Raw genomic sequence first — 24,011 nt, 5'->3', positions numbered from 1 at the left:
GCAAGATGCCTTCCTTTGGGTCACCCTGGCTACTGCTTTACCGTGATAAATGTTATACATGCTTGTTGTTTACACAAGCACGTCAAATTATAATTAAACACGTGATCATGCAGCCATCAACAGGGTTGCTCAAGTCTGCTGTTGGAAATGGAGCTGCAGCTAACAATTATTTCATTGTCGATTAGATTGTCAGCTGTTTTCTTGACTGACTGATTAGTTGTTTAGTCTATAATATGTGAGAAAATGATGAAAAGTGTTGGTCAGTTTTTCTCAAAGACCAAGAGCGTAGTTCCTCAAATGCCTGAAAATATTTAGTTTACTGTCATAGAGGAGGAAAGAAACCAGAGAATATTAACATTACAGAAGCTAAAGTCAAAATGTAGACCTTTTTTCTTTATAAATTTAAACTGAAAACTAAAAAAACAGTTGAAAAATAGTTGACAACTCCAAAGCTTTTAGTAAACTGTTGACTAAACTGTTTGTTTGTGACTGTGTTGCCAGGCTTACCTCCTGGGCATCCGAGCCTTGGACCTCTGTTTGTCCGGGCACCGGGCCCTACCCTCAGCACCGGTGTTGCAGCCCCTTCCATGGCCTTGACCGCACAGGAACCTCCCCATGCAAACCACCCGACTGTTTCCCGTCACCCGGTGCCCCCGCAGATGCCTCCACAGTTACCACCAAATCCTCTGGCAGCAGTGCAGCAGCAGCATGTCCGACCTGGCCCCGTGGTCCAGATTCCATCGTCGGCGCTGACCACTCAGAACCACAGCCCTCAGAACCCTCCTGCTCCACCTGCGGCCCAGCAGCAGCAGCAGCACTCCCCCATGCTCCCTACGGGGACGCCTGTCACGCTATTTCAGCAGGTACCACAAGGCCACATCCTCACCGCCAGGGTACAAGGTGTGTGCCCTCCCATCACCCAGCACCCACCTTTGCCTCAAACCCCGCCTCTGTCCGGGCCTCAGGGTGGAGCTCCCCAGGCAGACTGTGTTGCTGCGGCATCTGCACCCTCCTCTTCCATGCAGATGGGGGGCAGTCAGGCATTGAGTATTGCAGGTGTTCCCAATTCCCAGGGGTCACGTGTCACATTTCAGAATATCGCCCCCAAACCAGCGCCAAACCAGTCAGGTGGACCAGCAGCTACACCCAACCAGCAGCCTCAGCCTCAGCAGCAGGCACAGAGCGTAGTAATAGTCAGCCCCAACCCCCAGCAGAGCCCGGCCTACACCCCTGCCATACACCAGATCGTTCTTACCAACCCTTCCGCCATTCCCGGTGCCCAGACTATCCAGATAGCAGGGCAGCCTGGAGCTGCTTCCAGTCCCTGTCCACCTCCTGTCTCTCACTCCAGTACCCAGGTCCAGCCCAATCAAACTGTCAGCCACGCACTGTCCATGAAACGACATCAACAGCAGCAGCAGCAGCAACATCAACAACAGCCACCTCTCCAACTTATTTCCCAACCTCCTCCCTCTCAGCCTACCTCCACTGAGTCCAGCTTGATCAAACAGCTACTGCTTCCAAAGCGAGGGCCTTCTACGCCGGGAGGAAAGCTAATCCTACCCGCTCCACAGGTGCCCCCTCCCAACAATACGATAGCTACTAGTCCACAGGTCATCTATCAGGCAGGCTACAGCACCCAGAATCCTTCTTCTCAGCCTCAGCAGCTCAATGTCCAGCTGGTTCCCGGCCAACTTCCTGCTGCAGGAGCTCCAGCCCTCCAGACGGTTCAGCTCTTGCCAGGCCAGCTCATTTCCACAAGTAGTGCAGGGGGAACTACCATCATTCAGGGTCCCACGGCAGCTGGACAAGTCACATTCACCGTCGTCCCCAACACTGGCTTCACCCCCTCTGCTGCTGTTGCTGCTGTCAGCCAGGGGACTGTGGCTCCAGGTGTTCCCCCTCCTTCATTCTCTACTGGAACAGCACCCCATCACACCCCAGCAGCTCCCCCTCCTCCACCACCGCCGCCGCCACTTCCGCCACTGCCAGCTCCCCTCAGAGGAGACAAAATAATTTGTCAAAAGGAGGAGGAGGCTAAGGACGCCACAGGGCTGCATATCCATGAGAGGAAAATAGAGGTGATGGAGAACTCCTCCTTGGCAGAAGGAGACTCATCCAATGGCAAGACCAGTAATGGTGATGTTGCGGCAGGTACCAAGCTGCTAAATGGTCGGAAGTGCATGGAGTCTAATCTACCTCCGTACCACTCAGGGAACAGCCAGGGAGCACTCAATGGCCCAGCTACGGAGAGTCACCCTGCTAATGGGAAGCAGGCCCTCTCCCCAGGCCTGAACACTCCACTCGAGAACAACCCTGACCCCAAAAAGACTCTAGTCAATGGGGTGTGTGACTTTGATAGGGGTGACAGTGGTGGCAACTTTAACAAAAACATTCCAAATCACATTGCTTCCAAACAGTACTTGGGGAATGGGGAGGTGGGCCCCTCTGAGAAGAGTCACAGCTCAGATCCCCCTCTCTCTAGTCCTCCTCCACCCCAGCAGGACACTGCCAAAGCCCAGCAGGCCGAGCGCCTGGCCAACGGACCCCAGGCAGTAGGCAACAAGCCTCCCTCGGAATTAACCAATGGACCTTTGGGGCTGGGCCACTCTGCTCCTGTGCTAAGACAGCAACTGCTCCCCAACTCCTCCCTCCCCTCCACTGTTACTGTTACTGTTACCTCCCAGAGTCTTGCTGCCTCTCCTGCAAACGGAGTGGCCACTGAGGCTCGTGGCCTTAAGAGGCCAGCTGAGAACGAGGACCGCAGTGCAGCGGCAGCATCCTCGGGGATCCCCAATAAAGTGGGAGTGCGGATCATCACCATCAGTGACCCCAACAACGCCGGCAGCAGCGCCACTATGGTGGCGGTGCCAGCAGGAACAGACCCAAGCACAGTAGCCAAAGTAGCAATAGAGAATGCCACTCAGCAGAGGAACTGCTCGCCCACACAGGCAGCTGGCACAACGGTGAGTCACTGTAGGCTTAGTCTTGCTGTAAACCACATTTATTCACACTGTTTTCTGTAGTGTGACTTTGTGTCAGGTCTGCCACAAAATGTGTCTTGATTGTCTGTCACAGACACACTAGGTAAATATTAGAGTATTTGCATCACCAAGTCATGTGACAACTACGCTGTCAAGTTTACCACCTACTGTTTGAGTTGAATCCTGTAACAGCTTCATTGTTACAAAAAAAAATTAGTCATTTACATGTGCTGGCAGTCATTCATCAGAGCATTCAGTTTTTCCTTCACGCTTTATTAGCAGTGTTTCCCAAAGTCTGATGAAGTCCTGCCAGAGTTTCCCAGTGAACCAAAATTCAGAAATGTACCTCAGCAAGAATGTTACTCTTTTCTAATAATTCAAAGTGGTCATAAACTACAGACTCTGGGTAATTTATTAGAAGTAATAAACTTGACAAACAGTATTGCATTGTTTTCCAGCAGTACTTTGCCTTAACTATTAATACAGTGTCTGGCAGTTTGAGCAGCTGTGCAGTCCTGTGATGGAAAGGCAGGTCTTAGCAGAACACCAGAGCAACATTTGCATAACTATTATATGGAAATTTGGGCATATCATCACACTTGATGGCTGATTACAGTAAGTTGATCATTTCCATTGCCATGAACTTCACAGAGGCTGTGGCTACTTGCTGGTAAAGTTACTGTCACACAGTTGTAACAATGAGTCGCTCTCCTCCCACAACAAAGGCCCACATCACCAAGTTTACCCACAAAGCAGCCTTTCTAATTTCTGGTTATTTGTTAGAGAGTAAATAAAGCAAATCCAATATTCACATTGGAGCACCATATATACAGTGATATTTCTGTATTTATTTAAGAAAACATGGGTAAAACTCCTCCAACATTCACACCACAGTCAGCTGCCACCACAAATGGAATCTACTTTAGCTGAAACACCGCTGTCAGGCACTTTTAGGATATTTTCTACTCAAAAACATTGACTAATAATTTTATAACATTTCCAAACACTGCAAAATGCCACAACAGGACCTACTTCTTTTTAGAATCTTTAATTCGCTATTTCAGCATGGTGAATTGTTTACTATGCTTTTTACATAAAGAGCTTGTCTTCTTGTTTTTTTTACATAATGGCAGTCTTTTTTCTTATGCTGAATGCATCATGCTTACTGACAGTCCCATAAACAAGCGTACACAACTGTAACCTCTACACATTACCTTTTTCAAAGCAACTCATGTAGACCACTGCTCTATTCTGTTCTGTTCTATGCAAAACAAACACGCATTAACTGGATACACTGATGTTGAAGCTTTGTGATCAGAGTTTGTGGTTGAAATCCTGCCTTTATTTGAGTCCAAATACAACATACAAATTTTTCTCGGCAAGAACAAGCAGAAACAGTTTGCTGTGTCCATTCAGTGCTTCCTGCTGTCCTCGTCAGCCATCTGGGTTGTTCATGTCTTCAACAGTTGAGCAGAATGAGCCTGAAACAGAGCTGCTATCACATACAGCAGTTAATGCCAAGAAGGACCATCAGCTGTCCGCAGCTAAAGTTGCATGAAGACATTGATTTTTGATGTTTGAAATGCCGTAAGATGCTAAAATGAGCAAATGGGGATGGAGTGTTGCACAAAAAGGGCTTTTGTCCTATGTGGCATCCATGTTTGTGTCAGCATGCCTCATGTATCTGCTAGAACTCCATCAAAACTGCTGGTGGTCAGCACCATTTTTATTTTATTTTTTTGCTTTGCTCCAATGTTTTGCTGTAATTATGTAACTGGATTGAAGAGGCACATTTTAATGTCAGGCCACAGACTAATGTCTGACAATAATTTGGAATTACAAATGCTGTGCAGTTAGGTAAAGGTCTTGTTCTTCAAACTGCTGTGTGTGCAGGAGATGGAAGGAAAATGATTGCCATTGTGAGACTGAACACTGAAATGTGCAGAATAATGTTTGCCATTCCAGTGTTTTGCCATGGCTTCAGTTTGCTGAAACAATGGCATTTCAACTGTTATGTGAGATGAAGTGATTATAAGTTATGCATAATTGACACAAGCTTTAGAACTCATCAAACTGATCACCTGTGTCTCAGACTGCAGGAGACATTATTATACATCTGGTTGTAAAGCTGCATTCCACAGAGTTGTGCATCCAATACATCTGTTCCTGGGAATGGCTTGGAGCTGAATAGAAAGTTTCTCATCTCCTTTTGTTCTTTATGTTTGTACCAGAAATGTTTTTAATTCAATCCTCTACATTCACAAAAAAGTGAGCGAAAGTATTCGAGCGGAAGCAGTTTTCCAAAATGAATGTTTGGAGGTTAAGAAGGTGAGACCAGTTAAGACCATGTGGTTCTCACTGATACCCACCTCCTAGAGCAAAGTAGCTGAGAGAGCAACTTCTGCCAGTAGACAGGCCTGGGTTACATCTCAGCCAACAGGTCCATTCTAAAGATGATTCCACACCATCTTATCATGAAAATGAGGTGCTATCTGGGATCATTCTTCTACAGTAGGTCCTCGGTTTAAGACATCGCCATCTCCCATAAATATCATAAGAAACTCTTGTTCCATCATTCTGATTTGTGACGTTAAAGCAAATTTCGTGTGCGAACTAGCTGGCGAGCAGAGCAGACGAATACAGCGTTACACAGCGCTATACGAGGATTTTACCACTGTGATTGATAGATAGATAGATACTTTATTAATCCTGAGGAAAATTCAAGCATTAGTTCAAGTGTTAAAACTTCAAGTGTTAGTGCAGGTGACATACGTACTTATGTCCATATGCGAGTTCCATCTTAAGGTGAAAATTACCTCGCACCATAGGAACGAAATTCCTAGACCCTCTTGTAATGGAGTATGCCTAAATGAGACATGGACTGTCTGGATTGAGGGTCATCACTTGGTGTCTCCATCTTTAAAGTTAAGGGATTTTTTACGGATTTAAAAAAACAAATATTTCACTTGGAACTCAGAATCTGGTGATCAAAAGTCGACAAAATGATGAGCTCCTCCTCACTACATTGCATCAGAAATGCTACTCGATGGCATTCAACGATTTTTTTTTCTTCTAATGCCCAACACTAGTGAACTGTTGCTAAAGTCAGACTGCATCTCTCTTCCTACACTAATGCTCAGATGTTGTTGAGCAACAAAGATGGAAAGTGGGACATGTTGTAATGCCAGTGCGGTTTGTTAGACGCTTTAACGACAAAATGAAACTGAGATACAGGCTGTCACAATAAACTGGCATGCAACCATCCAGCTGGAGCAATGTGCAGCCACATTGAGCACAGACGTGGTTTTTTGCGGGTTGTTGCCATGTTCTGTAGGACAGTGTGCACTATGTTCATATACACCATGGAAAGGGCCACACGTCAGCAGGATTTAAAATATGATTTGGTAATTGAGGAATGTGCATATCTAAAACATCGTTGCAAACATCTAGACTAACTCTTAGAAGATTCCATACAAAGGTCTAGCAGGATAAAATGATGAAGTGATGATATTTTATATTCCAAAGGTCATTTTCACTGTAACATCATTGTGCTCTACAAAAACACTTTTCTGACCTTTATTCAAAACTATAACTCAGGAGCTGAACTGCAGGTTGTGAGCATTTTTCACATCTATTAGACACTAAATTATGGCATTTTCTACTCGCACCCACTCAGCTCGACTCTACTCGGTTTGTGAGGTTTTCTATTAGGACCTGGAACCAGCTACCATTTTAGTACTTACTCGGCCGAGGTTTCAAGCAAGCTGAGTCGAGCTGATAATGTGACGTCTACAGAGTGCAGGCCACTGATTGAACAGGGAGTGATGACACGCGAGAGCAACTCCTTCATGAAAACCAAACCCGCCATTTAAAAAAAACAACTGACAACAGCGATGGTGCACTTCTACTTTGAATCTGACAAAAGCCATAGGCCGATCAGCAAGTATACCATCGCCTCCATTGTTATGTTGCGCTTGTGTCGCACACAAATGACGTTAAGGAAATTCCAGGCTGCCGTGACTATGACGTGCTATGACGAGTCCACCCACGATGAGGTGGTACTCAACTGTAATGGAAAACGACCTAAACTGAGTTGAGCTGAGCAGGTGCTATTAAAAAGCACTAGTGACAGTAATCTCTGGTACCCAGATTGAAACTGTGCTGATTACATAGATCCTCTCTGCTGTGGTGTTACGTGTGTATGATGCAGCCACGTTGTCGAATTTGTAGCTTCTTTGTATCAACATTCACATTTTTTTAAAGTTATTTTAGGCTTTCTTAGGCAGGTTAATGGGGAGGCAGAGAGGAAAGTAAGGAAAAGAATGGGGGGAAGACCTCGAATCAAAGCCAGGCCACTGCATCGGAGTCTATAACCCCTGTTTATGGGTCGCCAACGCAACCATTTGAGCTCCCTGGGTGCCCCAGTGTCCACATATGAAGCATCATCTATAGTCGTGGCTACAACTTCTTATTCTGTCGCTGTTTTTTGATCAGACTTGTGAACATACACAAAGATTTAGACTCTGAATTTATACACGTCAAGCTTGTTACTGCTACTATGGCTCTCGTCAGACATAAACTGCAACTTGGCAGAGGCATACTTCAAACTGCACAGTGGTAATTACAGTGTTCATTTTGATTTAGAAATTTACTAACGGCATGTCTCTTCCACAGCCTACTGTTACCCCGTCCCCACCCCCTGCATCCCAGCCTGCACCAGCGGGTAACCACAGCCCTCACCTCCCAGCACAGCAAACCTCCGCAGCACCGCCAGAGCAAACCAGGAAAGCAGGGCAGAACTTCAAGTGTCTGTGGCAGTCCTGTAAACGGTACGAACATTTACTCCTCAGATGAGCAGTGAATCTGACTGCCTCGCTTTCTGTGTTCCACTCATAATGAATTTTAGCTTGCTAACCCTCTCCTTTTCCTGTCCACTAGGTGGTTTGAAACACCATCTCAGGTGTTTTACCACGCAGCAACGCAACACGGTGGGAAAGATGTGTATGGAGGTCAGTGTCAGTGGGAAGGCTGTGAACCTTTTCCCCGGCAGAGACTGTCCTTCATCACGCATCTACAGGTAAAACGCCAGCCTTTCCATCTGTGTACCACACTGCAAGATCTCTTCATGCTCGGTGTTTTTGTGTATCAGCATCAGATTGTGAGAGCAAAAAACTGTGTAAGATTGGTCTAAATTGTTTTCGCTTTTTGTGTTCCAGGATAAGCACTGTTCTCGAGAGGCTTTGCTGGCTGGACTCAAACTAGAAGAGCAGCAGGCACAAAGTCCCAATCAGACTTCTTCCCAGTATGTACACCTATCTCTGTTCATAATGATGTAATAGATGTCTAAAAGAGAATACTATTGAAAGATATCAAGTACTAAGAAGAAATTGTTCAATACTAAGGAATTTGGAGGGAATCTAACTAGGGTTGGACCCGAATATCTGAATATTCGGGCGTGACGGTGGTATCCGAATATTAATTTTCGGTCCCGTCCCTACCCCGTGATCGGTATTCGTTTCATCATTTTGTCCAACGTCGGATGTTACGATATGAACCGATCCTAATTTACCCCCCCACCCAGCACGACCCCGACGAACTGATTAAAATGTGCATTTTTGTAATGTTCCATCCGTTTGTTCGTTGTTACGGACCAAACTGAATATTCGGATATTTGTCATTAATCGGAGCCAAATATCCAGAGCCCAGAAAATGCTTTTCGGGCCTAAATCTAACTTCCTGTACTGCACTCAGACTCGTTCTCTTTAACCTTGACTGGTTGATGTTATCCATCCGTCATCTGTGCATCGCTAAATCCTCATTAGGGTTGTGGGGGGCTGGAGTCTATCCCAGCTGACTGAGGGTGAAGACAGAGGACACCTGGACAGGTCACCAGTCTATCACAGGACTACATATAGAGACAAACAATCACACTCACATTCACACCTACAGACAATTAAGAATTGCCAATTAACCTCAGTATATTGTTGGACTGTGGGAGGAAGCTAGCCTAGCCACGCTAGACAACCCACGGCAACGAATTTAATTCTCTACCAGGGTGGGTCTAGTTACCCTCGGTAAGCCTCGAGGTTGGATGCTCCTAAAACTGGCCGACGAATCACCATGAAGTGTAGAGCCAGAAGACGGGCGTAACTAAGTGACGACAGAGGCGCGACGATTCTGACAGACAACCGGAAACAACTAGCCTAGCCGCGCTAGACAACCCACGGCAACGAATTTAATTCTCTGCCAAGGTTGGGCAACAAAAACGACAACAGTCGTTGAGCTCCATTAGCACCGACTCTGAATAATCTTTCTGTTAACATGTCTGTAATATACTTGAGCTTCACCCATTGACTGTATAAATAAGGCTTCACCGAACTACCGCATCCTCTGATTTCCGGCGCTCTCGGAACTACGTCTGCCTATTCGTTGCGCTGATTGGTTGTATACCTACCCAATTGCTGCAGAGTGATTTGAAAGACAATCTTTTAGCCCACCTCCCTCCCTGTCGAGAGTTCCTAGACCCCTGCGTCTTCAGACCTGGGTCTAGCGCGGCTAGGTTAGGAGGAAGCTGGAGAATCTGGAGAAAACCCACACATGAACAGGGAAAACATGGAAACTACACACAGATCTCAGGAAGGCTGGGACGAAAACCAGGGATCTTCTAGCTGCAAGGCAAAAGTGCAGCCCTGGCTGATTTCACAGATTAAAAGAAAGTTTACCTCTAGTACATGTGGTGTAGATTGCTTGTGAAAACCTTCAAAAAATAATATTAAATACATGATGTGTTTGTTTGATGTGCTGTCCAGAACTCCGCCAGCGGCAGGCAGCACTCCGGCACCGCGAGCACCGAAAGCAATCGTTAATCATCCGAGCGCAGCTCTCATGGCCCTACGCAGAGGCTCTCGAAACCTGGTCTTCAGGGACTTCACTGTGAGTAAAACGAAGCTAACTATTGCCACCATTTCTACCTGAATTTCTGTCAAGCTCACACACACTTTTGTATGACTTCTTAAGCTCTTGGTCGGCTGACGTGGACATAAGCTGCTCTAAAGCTTTTAAATCCCACTGTTTCCTCGTGGTTCACACACAGGTCAGGACAGACTGGAAATGCTGGGGGAAAGGAATGTGGTCATTTCCAGGTCTATGTTGGGTTGGAAAACATTAAAGATCCTTGTTTTATTGGTCATTAGTGGGACTGCAGTCAACAAAAGATCATCTTGATAGACTGAAATCTGACCTACTCATCAGTGAAGTGATTGGCCGCAGGGAAAATCAGCCACCATGTTATCTCTAGATGAACTAAACAGGCCACAGTGCACTGAGGTCACTCCACCTGCTGACCTGATTAGTCCAAATGAATTACACATGAACAACAAAAGTAGTATTTGCACCATATTAAGCCAAATTAACCTGGCTATTTTATGTTTCAATTACAGAGCAGGCCAGTGTACACCTGCCCACACTGATATGGCTTATGAAAGTAGAGCTGTATCAGTTGGTGTTTCCAGCACAAAAATGATGAAAGAATTGTCCTGGATTTAGATGATTTTAACTCTTTGCACAGTGGACACTTACATTTTTGGCCATGTTTCAAAGTCCCTCTGCGTCCGTCCATCCATTATCTATACACCACTTAATCCTCTTCAGAGTCGCAGGGGAGGACGTCCTGGACAGGTAACGGTCTATCACAGGGCTACATATAGAGACAAACAATCACACTGACTTTCCCAGAGACGGCTATTAGTATTGCAATTTTGCTTTAATGAAAATAACACCAGCAAATGTCCAGCTAATGAGAATGTGGTCAGTTGAGAACATATTGAGCCTCCAGTCTGTCAGACCTGGATATGCAGGACTAGTCTGTACAGTGCATTTATGATTTTACATAATATGCTAATTGTTACTCTACTGTTTGCCTCTCAAGCTACAGCACCCACTGAACTATCTCTAAATCCATGACTGTTTCTTCTAGGATGAGAAGGAGGGACCAGTGACCAAACACATACGACTAACTGCTGCCTTAACGTTAAAGAACATCGCCAAGCACTCAGACTGTGGTCGCATGTAAGTATCCTGCTGGGAGGAAGCCATTTTGAGTGCAGTCTGGATAAGGATGAACAAAATAAACAACAAGAAAAGCACTCGGAGAGTGTGGTACTCCGCTTTTGTGGAGTTGTCATTTCCAACGGCTGAAATCATTTTTAAAAATTTGTGTCAGAAATCACGGCAACATAGAATGTGTCCGTTTGATATAGATGTAGCCACAAACTAAATGACCTTGCAGTGTTTCCTCGAGGATTTTTTTCAGCAGTGGCAGCATAAACAAATGACGCTTGACTGCAGATTTTCCTTTTACAACTTATTTATTGATTGACCAGTTGAAGATAGCTTTTTAATGCCCGAATGTAAAAATATAATGAAATAAACATTAGCGACACTGACTTGGCACTGGGCCTAGTTAACTGAAGCTACCTATATGTTATGTAATGTTAGCTGGCCATTAATATTTTGTGAATGTCTATTTAACTTGTAAAATCTGTAATGAATTATCGTATGCCAATTACTTTTTTCTGGTAAGTCGCTGCCCTATTTTCCAAGATGGCACTCCTCTGACTTTCTGACCTGGTGCCTGGGTCCTTAACGTGGCGCGGTGTCCTGGGTAATTACTGTCATATTAACCCGACGTATCAAAGAGTAGATACTGAGCAAGATAGTTACCTGTAGTTTACCTTAGTACTGGAGAGTACCCGACACAGTGCAGGACTCTGTTGTGAAGGTGGAGACATGCGGCGGTGGTGTGTTTGCAACAATTAAGAAAAAAAGAAAAAGAAATTTGAATTAGGGCCAGCTGGGATTTAGGAATGTAGAGGAGACACTGCCTTGCGCTGAGCACGGGTGTGTTATGCATGTGTACGTTATGTACGGAGACCGAATCACGTGACCTAAATATATGGTTGATGGTACAGGTACGGACCCGTACCCGTAGCATCTGTACTAGAGGTACGGACCGCTAAGGTAACTGAAGAGCTGGCGCCGGTTAACTACTATTTGCTGCACATTACAGGCAGTTTATATGAATGACTTTGACGGCGAACATTGTATAATTTAACCAAAAATACACCGTCTCCTCTCACACTTTAGACATTGCAGTTTTTACGCTTTTAGACGCCGTGTCTAAATTGTTTGAAGTCCAGTTCCTATTAAGTAGTTTACCGCGTTCAGTGGTGGAAGCGGCTGACGAACTCCATTGCAAATGTTCCCATTTAATTTCGGACGCTAATTTACAAGATAAAGTTAAGGATGTCGAATATGAAACAAACACTCGTGAATGGTGAGGAGCAGCTCTTTAATTCGGCATGAATTAAAAAAAAACACAAACTCGATTTATTGTGATATTGTGAGATTTGTTTGTGGTGATGTAACTTAGACATTCAACAGAGTCCGCTAACATTAAAGTGACTGTGACAGTGTCTGTGTTGCCAGACGTAGAAAATACGTCAGGGTTTTGTTTAGGTTGTTAATATGTAATAGTCTGTCGCTACTTTTGAAGGTAAAAAAATACTTGTAGTTTGCTGGCTGTTAGTTCCGCCATTTGTTTTGTTTGCTGTTTGTGCTTTATTAGAACAGGGTCACGTGAATAAAAAGTTTTGCTATTTTTAATAGTAGTGCTGATTTCAACCCCCAAATCGCTGTCCATGAAAAAGTCAGATAATGATATTTATAAGACATTATGCACGATAGAAAAGAGAACAGCAGATGACTGACATGACAGGCTCGGCACGCAGATTCACCTCGAATCACGGAAGCGCCTTCATCACTCGGATTACCAAGCCGGCTTATTAATATTTATGTCCGTCGGATTACCAGCCAATCACAAAGCGTGTTCATCAGCCGGCTCATTAATATTTATGATAAGGGAAAGTGCCGTATCCGTAGGCCACAGGCTACGGGTACGGGTCCGTATCTGTAGACACTACCTAAATATATAGTGGGCGATAGGAACTGATGGGACTCAGAAACGACTCACAATTTAATCAGTTGTTCCTTCTATCATTTCCAATGGATAACTACCGATAAGTCCACAGCGGTGGATTTGTAGTAGGATCACAGTCAGCTAATGTACTGTTCATTTGTTGTCATACAGTACGTTTACATGAGACCTTTAATTCCTCTTTAATTTGGAATTAAAGTTAATTACACTTTAAAATCTACTTCTAAACACTTAATTCCAAATTAAAAAATTAATTCCAAATTAACTTGATTCCGAATAAACTGCCTGATTTATTCTGATGTTCATTCCAAAAAAAACTAATTCCTGTCTATGTTCTATTCATGTATACAGTTAATTCTGCTTTAGTTTATTCCGGTCATTCTGCGCATGCTTAGCTCCTCAAGTAGCGACGTACACGTTCTGTGACCTTACTGGCGCAAGCACATTCTAGAATCTTCAACAGAAGTAGTACGCCGTTGTCGAGTTGCTGTTTCAAAACGACAATAAAAAGCAAAGCGAAAAGTGTGCTTATTAGTTGTTCCTCCATGTTGTTGGGGAAAAGAAATGCCGCGGCAAATGGAGTTTGTTTTCTTCCGGTAAATGGGGATATGTCACGTCCACTCCCTGTCCAATCAGGATCCTTTCCAACGCCCAAGTGTTAAAGTGGAATTAAGGAAGGGGGATGAACGTGCGGTCCATGTAAACCTTAATTCGGAATTAATGTTTCCATGTAAACGCGAAGCACAAAACTTTAATTCCGAATTAAAAAACTTGATGTAACCGTGGCCATAGTTACAATGACGTCATGCCGCTATCTCGCAATGATGCAGAGATCTTTAAGAAAATCTCATCACTTGGTCCTCATGCCATTTCTGACCTTCCCTGAAAATTTCTTCCTAATCTGTTGGTCCATCTTTGAGTAATATTGCTGGCAGGTGGACAGACAAACACACAACAATCATCAACAACTCTATCCTCAGCGGAGTAAAAAACTCTGTGATGAATTCTGCTCTTTATCGTTGCAGAAGTTCACTGCCAAAAAATTCTGTTGTCCCGTGTGTTGGTGCTGCACTTGTTCTGGTCACTGCTGGGTGTTTGGGTGGAGTTTTAAGCCCTGTGTTTTTCTCCTCTTGTTTCTCAGATTGGTAAAGAGGCATGAGACGCACCTCTCTGTGCTCGCGCTAAGTAATATGGAGGTTTCCACCACGCTCGCCAAATGCCTTTACGAACTAACGCGCTCGCTCCAGGCTTAACGCCAAAAGGACGACCTCTACAACCCCCCACTACCACCCCAGGCTCTCTCCAGAGGCGAGAGGAGCAAGCCGCCGGTGAGCCGTAGCGGGTCGGCAGGGGGAGCAGAGAGTGGGAGCAAAGACCGTCCTCCTGCCACGCCTGCCCCCCTCAAACCCCACTCTCATCCCACACCTACGTCCTCGCCAACCTGTGTTTAACCCCCCGCCCTCCTCCATCCACACACACACATACAGAGGGGGAAAAAAAACTGCCATGGGGTCTTCCACCAGCTGCCCATCGGGGGGAGCTCTTTAAGACTGCTTCCCCGAGGGACTCCACCGATGAAACCCCGAACACGAGCACATTTTATTTGTTATTTGTTCTTTTTCTCTTCGTCCCGTGAACTGATGTGTGCGTTGGTGCGAGCGGCAGTCGACTGAAGAGTACGAGTGGGCGGGGAGGCAGGTAAGGGGCGGGGCTACTGAAGGTGGAGGAGGACTCAGCTGGCAACTGGCGCAGAGAAAATGTTTGTTTTTTTTTCCATTAGAAACTTGGTAGCTTGGTTTTCTTACTTGAGTCAATATATTTTCACTTATTTATTATTGAAATGAATACCATTACAATTAATGAAAAAGAATCTTGTAAATATGTTGTGAATATATATAAAGAAGATCCTCTTTCATGCAGATGCAGCCACTGGAGAACTTGCTCTGTGGAGTAATAGAAGCATTACTTTGGCAGGATTGAATAAAGTAGTATGTTTGGTTTTTGTTTTGTTTTATGCTTTTTTATGATCCCTGGTCACTTGTATCTAATGTGATTCTATACTCAGCAGTGGATGAATGTACTTAAAAACCTGTAAATAATTCTGCAAAGGTACTGATGCTGTAAAGCTTAGGGAGGGGGAAAAGCAGTTTTTTGTGGAACTGTGACATTTTTTGTATTATAATACCTTGTAGAACTCATTTTGCTGGCTGAAAGAGTATGGAATAATATATCTCATGTCATTTTGTAGAAGAAAAAAATATTGAAGGTATTCTCTTCCCTCCCTGTTCCCTCGCACACCCTCCCCTCAACACGCACACACACACACACAAGTAACATATATCCACTGTAAGCGTTTTGTCATTGTACGGGCACAGTGTGCGTACCAAAATTTTTTTGTATTTGTAAATTGGTTTAAATACATGGAGTTTTTATACAGGTTTTCTCCTGTGTTCTTTGCTTTACGTGCAGGTATGATATTTTCTTCACTACTTTTTTCTATCTTAATATAGTGTGGAGTTTTATTGTACTATTTTTCATTCTTAATACCATGCCACATTCCGGCTCACGTCCTCAGACTGTCCTCTCTACCGTGTGTTGTGTAACATTTGACTGCCTGTCGTATTAGCATCTGACCGGGGCAACCCAACCATCCTCATTTCTGCGGTGTCAGTAGGATGTGTGACTATACATAGACCTAACAGTCTGTTAGAGATTGGCTTTATTTACTTTGGTGACTGTTTATAGTTTTTAAATAAAACACTGAACATTTTGCTTTGGGTTTATGCTTGTTTCTTGCTTTTTCCCACTTATTTCTCTCATATTATCCGATAGTTTCCAAGGTACACAACCAGTCAAAAGTTTGGACACAACTTGGTTGTGGTTTTTCTTTACTTTCATGACCATTTGTAAATGGTAGATTGTAGATTCTGACTGAAGACATCAAAACTATGAATGAACATATGAAGAGTTTATTTGCAAAAACAGATAACTCAATTTTTATACATTTTCAGAAAACTTTTTTTTTTATTGTTTACTTGAGATAATAGTAATTATTTTTTCTCTATTGTGTCATGTATTTTCGACTGAGTCAAATCTACTCAACTTCAGTTTGATATTTTCTCAAGTAAACAAAGTTGTCTGAAAATGTATGAGAATGGAGTTATCTGTTTTTGCAAATAAACTCTTAATATGTGGAATTATGTCGTAAACAAAGTGTGAAATAAATAACATGTTTTATGTTGTAGATTCTTCAAAGTAGCCATCCTTTGCTTTGATTACTGATTTGCACACTTTTGGCATTCTCTGGATGAGCTTCATGAGGTAGAACCTTTTTTTCCTTCACTCTGTGGTCCATCTCATCCCAAACCATCTGGTCTGGGTTAAGGTCAGTTGACTGTGGAGGCCAGGTCATCTGATGCAGCACTCCATCTCCTTCTTGGTCAGATAGTCCTTCCACAGTCTAGAGGTGTGTTTGGGGTCCCCCACACCATCATACCTCCTCCTCCATTCTTCATGGTGGAGCCATGCATGTAGAGACCATCCATTCACCTTTTCTGGTCTCACAAAGACATGGCTGGTGGAACCAAAGATCTCAACTTTGGACTCATCAGACCAAAACGCACAGATTTCCACTGGTCTAATGTCCATTCCTGGTAGCCTAGCCGCGCTAGACAACCCACGGCAACGAATTTAATTCTCTGCCAGGTTGGGTCTAGTTACCCTCCATAAGGCTCGAGGCTGGATTCTCCTAAAACTGGCCGGACCAATCACCATGAAGTGTAGAGTCAGAAGGCGGGCGTAACGAAGTGACGACAGAGGCGTGACGATTCTGACAGAAACAACCAGCGCACAACTCGGCTTTGGCCACAGCCCTTAAAGATTTGAAGCTAAAATTCAACTTGAAAGATAAACAAAGAACGGCACTTAAGTGTTTCATTGAGAAGAAAGACATATTTGGACTTATGCCAACGGGATATGGCAAATCCTTAATATACCAGTTGGCTCCGCTGGTTGGGAAGCTAATGGACTTAACCACAATCCGCCGGTGCTCTCGGAACTACGTCAGCCTATTCGTTGCGTTGATTGGTTGTATACCTACCCAATTGCTGCAGAGGGATTTGATAGACAACCTTTTAGCCCGCCTCCCTCCCTGTCGAGCTTCCCTAGACCCTTGTGCCGTCAGAAACATGGGTGTAGCGTGGCTAGGCTACATTCCTGGTGCTTCGTGGCCCAAATTAATCTCTTTGTTGCTTTTCCTTAGTAGTGGATTCTTAGCAGCTATTTGACCATAAAGGCCTGATTGGTCAGTCTCCTCTGAACAGTTGATGTAGAGATGTGTCTGCTACTAGAACTCTGTGTGGCATTTATCTGGGCTCTAATCTGAGCTGCTGTTAACTTTCCATTTCTGAGGCTGGAGACTCGGATGAACTTCTCCTCAGCAGCAGAGGAGACTCTTGGTCTTCCTTTCCTCATGCGAGCCAGTTTGGTCGTAGAGCTTGGATGTTTTTAAGGCTAGTTTAAATTGTCTTTGTTTTTAGTTTGTAGCACGTTGAGACTTAGACGAGAGAAAAGTGTGTTACAAAATTTGTTTAAACCCATGTATAAATAGGCTTTAAAGACAATAAAATGCTCCAAAGACTCGTCTTTAATTATTCTTTTTGTTTAGCATGGTCTTCATTAGCTTAGGGCGATTTTAACTGCTTTACAGGTGACTGACAAGCTAATAAGACAGTAAATATAAGCACTAACTTAAATTTGAGACGACACGCAAAATGGTGAAAAGGTTTCACCATTAAATGTTTTAAAAAGTAATATGTGAAATACATAAGACAGTGGTAAAATCAATGAGAAAATAAAATTTAGAAACAGAAAAAATGAAAGAAAAAAATCCTGCACCTGTTACTACCAAAAAATAGGCAAAATGACCAAACTGACCTGTGCTCTGAATCAATATCCACTCTTATAAATAACAATCTGTTCCAGTGTCTGTGTTCTGAACATGTGGTGAGGCTTAAATTCCCCCATCAGCTGTGGGGAAACTGATGAAGAGTGTTAATGTGGAGCCAGGATGAGCGTTTTCCTCATCACAGCTCCCTCCGTTGTGTGCTAGTAAGAGTGGTCTGAACAGATGCCAGTGTTTTTAATATTCAGCACTCACTTTTCATGGTTGCTGGTTGGGACTTCAAACGGGCCTCTTGTCTGATATAACCTAACAAGCTCCATTTGCTGGCAAGCTCATCCTTTTGTTCTGTTTAACCACTGGACACTTTCCTTTGGCTCATTCCTTTCAACATAATTGAATTGTTAATGACTTTGCTGAGCGCTCCACTTCCCACAGCTCCTGAAACATCTTTTTGTGCATAATCTTACACGACAAACAACTTTCTGTATTCATCAAAAGACGACTCAGTGTCTCACTGTGCCTGTGCTTAAAGCAGTAATCTGAGAACATTGTTGGTTTTCCTGACTGTACGTTGGTGCTCACTGCTGTGATGTTTCAATCATGTGTATTAGCTGATGAGGTTTAAGTTCGATAATTAGCTTTACTTTACAGGCAGGGTTTCTATCACTGCCTAGTTTAAAAAACCTCAACTAGGACACACGGATTGAGCCTGCTTTTAATAATAACATTAAATAATTGATTGCACTCATATTTGCAGAAACAGCACAGGTGTTATTAAAACTGAATCAGGCACATAAATTTCATCCATCCATCCATTATAGGTCACCAGTCTATCACAGAGCTACACACAGAGACAAACAATCACACTCGTATTCAAACCTACAGACAATTTAGAATTCACCTCTGCAAGTTCAGGAAGCCATACATTGCACAGTATGGCATACTTGTTGCTGAAACACGACTGCACTTAGCTAAATAAGAACAAATTCCTGGAATATAATAGTTTTTTCAACATATGCTGCAAAAATATTTTGCATAAAATGATTTGCAACGCTAAACAAATTATCTTTATAGTGCCTCCCACACACATACCGTCATTATCAACAATAATACAGACAGTATAAAAACGTGTGCAGCTGGGGTCACCAATTTTCTTTCTTTTTTTAAAACACTTTGCACCTTTCTATATTTTACGAGGAGGGAGGAACCCGGAATATCCGGAGAAAACCCACGCATGCACAGGTAAAACATGCAAACTCCATGCAGAAAGATCCCAAGAAGACAAACCAGGGATCTTCTAGCTGCAAAGTGAAAGTGCAAGCCACTGTGCAGCCCAACCAATAACCAATTTGAAACTATTTGATGCTTTTTATTGGTCATTTTTATATTGTTTAATTTTCATAACAAGGTTACTCAAAACAATGTAGTAAAAATGTTCCAGTGCATTGAATATGTGTAAGATCTCACTGACTTCAAGACATTTAAAACAAATGAAGGACTTTCTTTTGCAACAATAATCAACAGCAGCATGAGTTACGCACATTTGCTGGAAGTGATGCTTTATTATGTTTGGGTGTGATGCAGTTCCTCACTGTTCACGTACGGTTCACTGAGGGGCAGTTAGCATTACAATTCTACATGCCAACTATTGTGTATGAAAACACAACTGTAGACCACAAAAACTCTATTTTAGGGTACGAGGGTAAGCACACATTTTTAGCTCTTTGAGGCTAGTTATTGCTAATTTATTTACACTGACAAGATAAAGGAATATTAGCATTCATTGTTGAGTTGTCTATATCTGCTGTCCAGTATTCACTATCATTTATTGACAGACAATGATGAACATACCCTCCAGGTCTCAAAAGTGAAGCCACCAGGGAAACTCCTTAACCCTGCATTCTTCCTAGCAGTCAACAGGGGGCAGCTTCTCTTGCTGCAAAATGAAGTTTATTCAAATCAGTTAATGAAGCCAGTTTGATGAGGCCAGTAACAGCAGTTCAGACATGTATAGTTCTGCAGCCAGAGAGGAGAAAAACACAAATCAGACAGAAAAGACGCAACATTAGCGACAAGTCTGATCGAATGGAAGTCTATGAAACTATGTGTTTCACCTAATTTATTAGATAGCAACACTGACACCACCCATTGGTTGGTAGATTACTGTTTTGAAGCCTAGAGTTTGGTACTTTGGCTGTTGCCATCTTGGTCCTTTGAAACTGGATGCAATGAGTCAGGGATGGATCTGATTCAGAAGTGGAGGACATTGCTGATATGGCAGCAAGAGGTCAATCACATGATAGTCCTACCCTGCTACTTTACTGTTTATTTTAATCTAAATGGGACCATTATTTACAAAATGGACATTATGCTGTATGGAAGGTGACGTGACACTACCGACTGACATCATAAACTCATGAGGAACATTTTTGCTGAGGTAACACATGAGGTGAGAACTAGGGCCATTGTCTCATAGAATATTAAGTTGTTATTTTATCCAGAAGAGTTGCCCTCTACTGGTTGTTAGAAAAAATAGTTTAAAGATAATTCTGCAAGGACTTCAGGTTTGACATTCAGAGGCTACGTCCATCTTTCATATAGAATCTATAGTAAAAACATTTGTGTGCTTATAGTCAAAATGAAACAAGTTGTTCCAAATATATTCCCATTCATGACTTGATATCTTTTGTTTTCTTGCTATTTAAACCACTCTTAATACGTACAGTTTTTATGCTGTGCAGTATAGTTATCCATAAATACATATCTAGATTTTTATGCTCAAAGGCAGTGAACACTTGTGCTTTGATGAGATCAAACCTGGCCTCACTTTAGTGCATGATGATAATAAATTGTTTTCCATTAGTGGCTCATAAAATAGCCAACTTCTCCACTTCTATGTGTCAATAGATTCATGTGCTACTATACTGTTTTCGTCTGACTGCGCAGATCAAGATTTGGATCTCTCACAGCTGTATATAAAAGGTGTGTTTGACAGGAACTCAGACTTTGGACTATTTCTCTTGCACTTACCAGATTAGATTAGATTTGTTTTTTTTTTATTCGTCACATACACAAACAGTATGGCGGTGAAATGCAGTGACTGTCCACCAGGACTTATGAATACAAAATGTAAAAATAGGTAAAAATATAAAACACAAAACAAAAATATAATTATTACAAAAAGTGCAAATAGGTAAAACTGTAACATACAAGAAATGCACACAAGTAAAATGGACATATTTATGGTATGTAGTCTGCAGTCTGTGTGACGCTCATGTGCAATGTTGGAATATTTACAATTACCAGTCTTCAGTGCTCTGTTTGCTTTAAATCTGATTTGTTTGTGACATTTGTGGCATGTTTGTTTGTATCAGAAAAGTATAAAGACATGATTTTATCCTTTATAATATTTCTAATGCTGGCGGTGCCAGAGTATTTTTTCTGGTTCAGCTATGGTGGGGCTAACCCATATTGTGGCGGGGCTCAAATAAATGCCAGAATTTCAATGTGAGTGTATATTTAATAAAACACTCTCCAACTACAGCTAGAAACAGGTACCCTAGCCGTGCTAGACAACCCACGGCAACGAATTTAATTCTCTGCCAGGGTGGGTCTAGTTACCCTCCATAAGGCTCGAGGTTGGATGCTCCTAAAACTGGCCGGACCAATCACCATGAAGTGTAGAGTCAGAAAGCGGGCGTAACTAAGTGACGACAGAGGCGCGATGATTCTGACAGAAATAACCGGAAACAACTAGCCTGGCCGCGCTAGACAACCCACGGCAACGAATTTAATTCTCTGCCAGGGTCGACAACAAAAACGACAACAGTCGTTGACCTCCATTAGCACCGACTCTGAATAATCTTTCTGTTAACATGTCCGTAATATACGTGAGCTTCACCCATTGACTGTATAAATAAGGCTTCACCGAACTACCGCATCCTCTGATTTCCGGCACTCTCGGAGCCTATTCGTTGCGCTGATTGGTTGTATACCTACCCAATTGCTGCAGAGTGATTTGAAAGACAACCTTTTAGCCCGCCTCCCTCCCTGTCGAGCGTGCCTAGACCCTTGCGTCTTCAGAGCATGGGTCTAGCACGGCTAGGCTAAGAAACATGCACAGTTACAGCACTAGTTACCTTAACAGTACAACAGGTTGTTCAGCGGTATAGGTAGGAGGCGATGAGACCAACATAAGATCAGAATGGTCAAAAGGCAAACTTCAACACACAGATCAGCCCATTTAACAGCACACATTTTCTGGTTGACCTAAAGCCATTTACAGTATTCCGGAGTAGCCAAGAGTTTTAACACAGCTCCAACAAATTAAGCAGGCTATGCAGCCAAGCAGGGAAACCACAGCGCTTCACAAAGTAAACAAAACAATAACTCACCAGCTGATGTTCACACGAGCACAATCCTCCGGTTTTTGTGACTGGAGGCAAAGTTGTCAATGATGCGTCCTGCTCCATCTCCTCTTTGTCTTGCTCATCTTCATCCTCCCGAGCATTGAACATGGGAGACTCGGGACCAGAGTGGTCATCTTCCCTTGCAGATGTGTCTGTAGTTTTATCCAACTCACCCGCCACCACTGTCCGTTGTTCCATCCGGCAACGTTTAAAAACTAATTTATCCATATTTGACCAGCTTACTAACGTTAACTTTGTCACAAGTGACAATAAGCCGCAAACACAAATTAGAGCCAGGTTAAGTTTAAAGGGGAACTTTGTTTTTTTCAACCTGGGGTCTGTTTTCATATGTCATTTCATACATGTGTGATGGAAAAATGAATTTTCGACATAGCTCCAGTATTTAGCCAGGCAGGCAGCTTAGCAGCTCAGCTTGCAGCTCAGCTAGCAGCTCAGCTAGCGAAAAGTATGGGGCAACTTGACCCCCTGCGTCAAAGTCCGCCCTAAAGTGCTTTTCTCCCCACACTGACTGGCTTGGATAGTCTCAATGAGTGTCCCACAACATACTAGAGATGAGAAGTGAATGAAAACCTCCACATTACCTGCCGATTGCTCTTTGTTGTGGTCTGTATCCAAATCTCAGGACGCTAGAAAGCAAATCTCGTTCCGAAATCGTGCGATAGCTCGTCCGATTTGTAGGGCTAATCAGGCATAAACTAACCGTGACGTCACCCATTGGTTTCAACGCCGAGAATATGAAGCCCGGATTTTGCTACTTCCTGGTCGCCGTTTTGGATTTTTTGGAGCCAGTGACGTAAAAAGCGTCATCAAACAGACTGGACCGGAGAACAACTAGGGGCAGGATTGGCTGAGGACTCTCTTATCCCGCCCACGTTTTACCGCAGAGGCTTCTGTTGCTGTCCATCAAGTATAGCCACGCCCCCTGGCTCCGCCAACTTTAACGATTTATTTAAAATTCAGTATTGATTTATTTTAAGATCGGCCACCTGATCTCTCATTTTGACCATGAAAACTAACGGGAAAAAAATCCTGAGCTGTAGAAAATCAGTCTATCAAATTTCATTTTTTCCAAAAATGAATTGGGGTCTATGGAGCAAAAGCTTTATGGAGCCAACCCTAGCGGACGACGTGATATTGCAAGTTTTTGACACTTCCGGGTTGGCTTCAATTCTGGAGCCAGATGCTACGTCCATTATATATACAGTCTATGGGGCTAATGCAATTCTTGGTGGGGCTTTAGCCCAACCAAGCCCCACCCTGACGCCGCCAGCCTGACAGTGTGTAGATTTACTTTTTAAAAAATGATAATAACCTGATTTTATACATCCAGTTTGCTGTTTTATTTGGCTAATAAATCAGCAACTTTAGGGCACCACAAATACACACGTCAGTGATATCCATGTAAAGTAAATAAATTAATAAAGGGTGATTTTTAGTTGTGGGGTTTTCTACCACCTGTTGTTGTGTATCTGGAAGACAAATGAATGAATTGATTGATTAATAAACACTGCCATAAAATAAAGAAGTGTGGCTTTGAAATAAATGTGTTAATCAGGCAATGAATTTATAAATAAATGAAATAATTGATCAAAAATAGTTTAAAAAAACGTTTTAAAATGACTACTTGTATTGATTTCAGGGGAGTTTTATTTGATATTTACAAATTGTGTATTTCATAGGAGTAATTATGTGTGCATGTA

The 24,011-nt window shown here is 43.1% G+C and overlaps 1 protein-coding gene across 2 annotated transcripts in view; it reads left to right on the top strand.

Moving 5' to 3' along the window:
* Positions 1–15,748, top strand: part of arid2 (AT rich interactive domain 2 (ARID, RFX-like)) — a 62,659-nt gene extending 46,911 nt beyond the window's left edge. For both annotated transcript variants that reach the window (XM_022214518.2, XM_022214517.2), the window contains exons 15-21: positions 502–2,966; positions 7,659–7,813; positions 7,923–8,061; positions 8,201–8,286; positions 9,794–9,917; positions 10,960–11,051; positions 14,120–15,748. In XM_022214518.2, the coding sequence (XP_022070210.2) occupies positions 502–2,966; positions 7,659–7,813; positions 7,923–8,061; positions 8,201–8,286; positions 9,794–9,917; positions 10,960–11,051; positions 14,120–14,231 (3,173 nt within the window). In that variant the 3' untranslated portion in view covers positions 14,232–15,748. The remainder of the gene's footprint in view (positions 1–501; positions 2,967–7,658; positions 7,814–7,922; positions 8,062–8,200; positions 8,287–9,793; positions 9,918–10,959; positions 11,052–14,119) is intronic.
* Positions 15,749–24,011: the final 8,263 nt, after the last annotated feature.

This window comes from Acanthochromis polyacanthus, chromosome 1 (assembly GCF_021347895.1).
Source record: "Acanthochromis polyacanthus isolate Apoly-LR-REF ecotype Palm Island chromosome 1, KAUST_Apoly_ChrSc, whole genome shotgun sequence".
NCBI lineage: Eukaryota > Metazoa > Chordata > Actinopteri > Pomacentridae > Acanthochromis > Acanthochromis polyacanthus.
The sequence above is the reverse complement of the archived record's forward strand: the minus strand, read 5'-3'. Positions and strand labels throughout refer to the sequence as shown.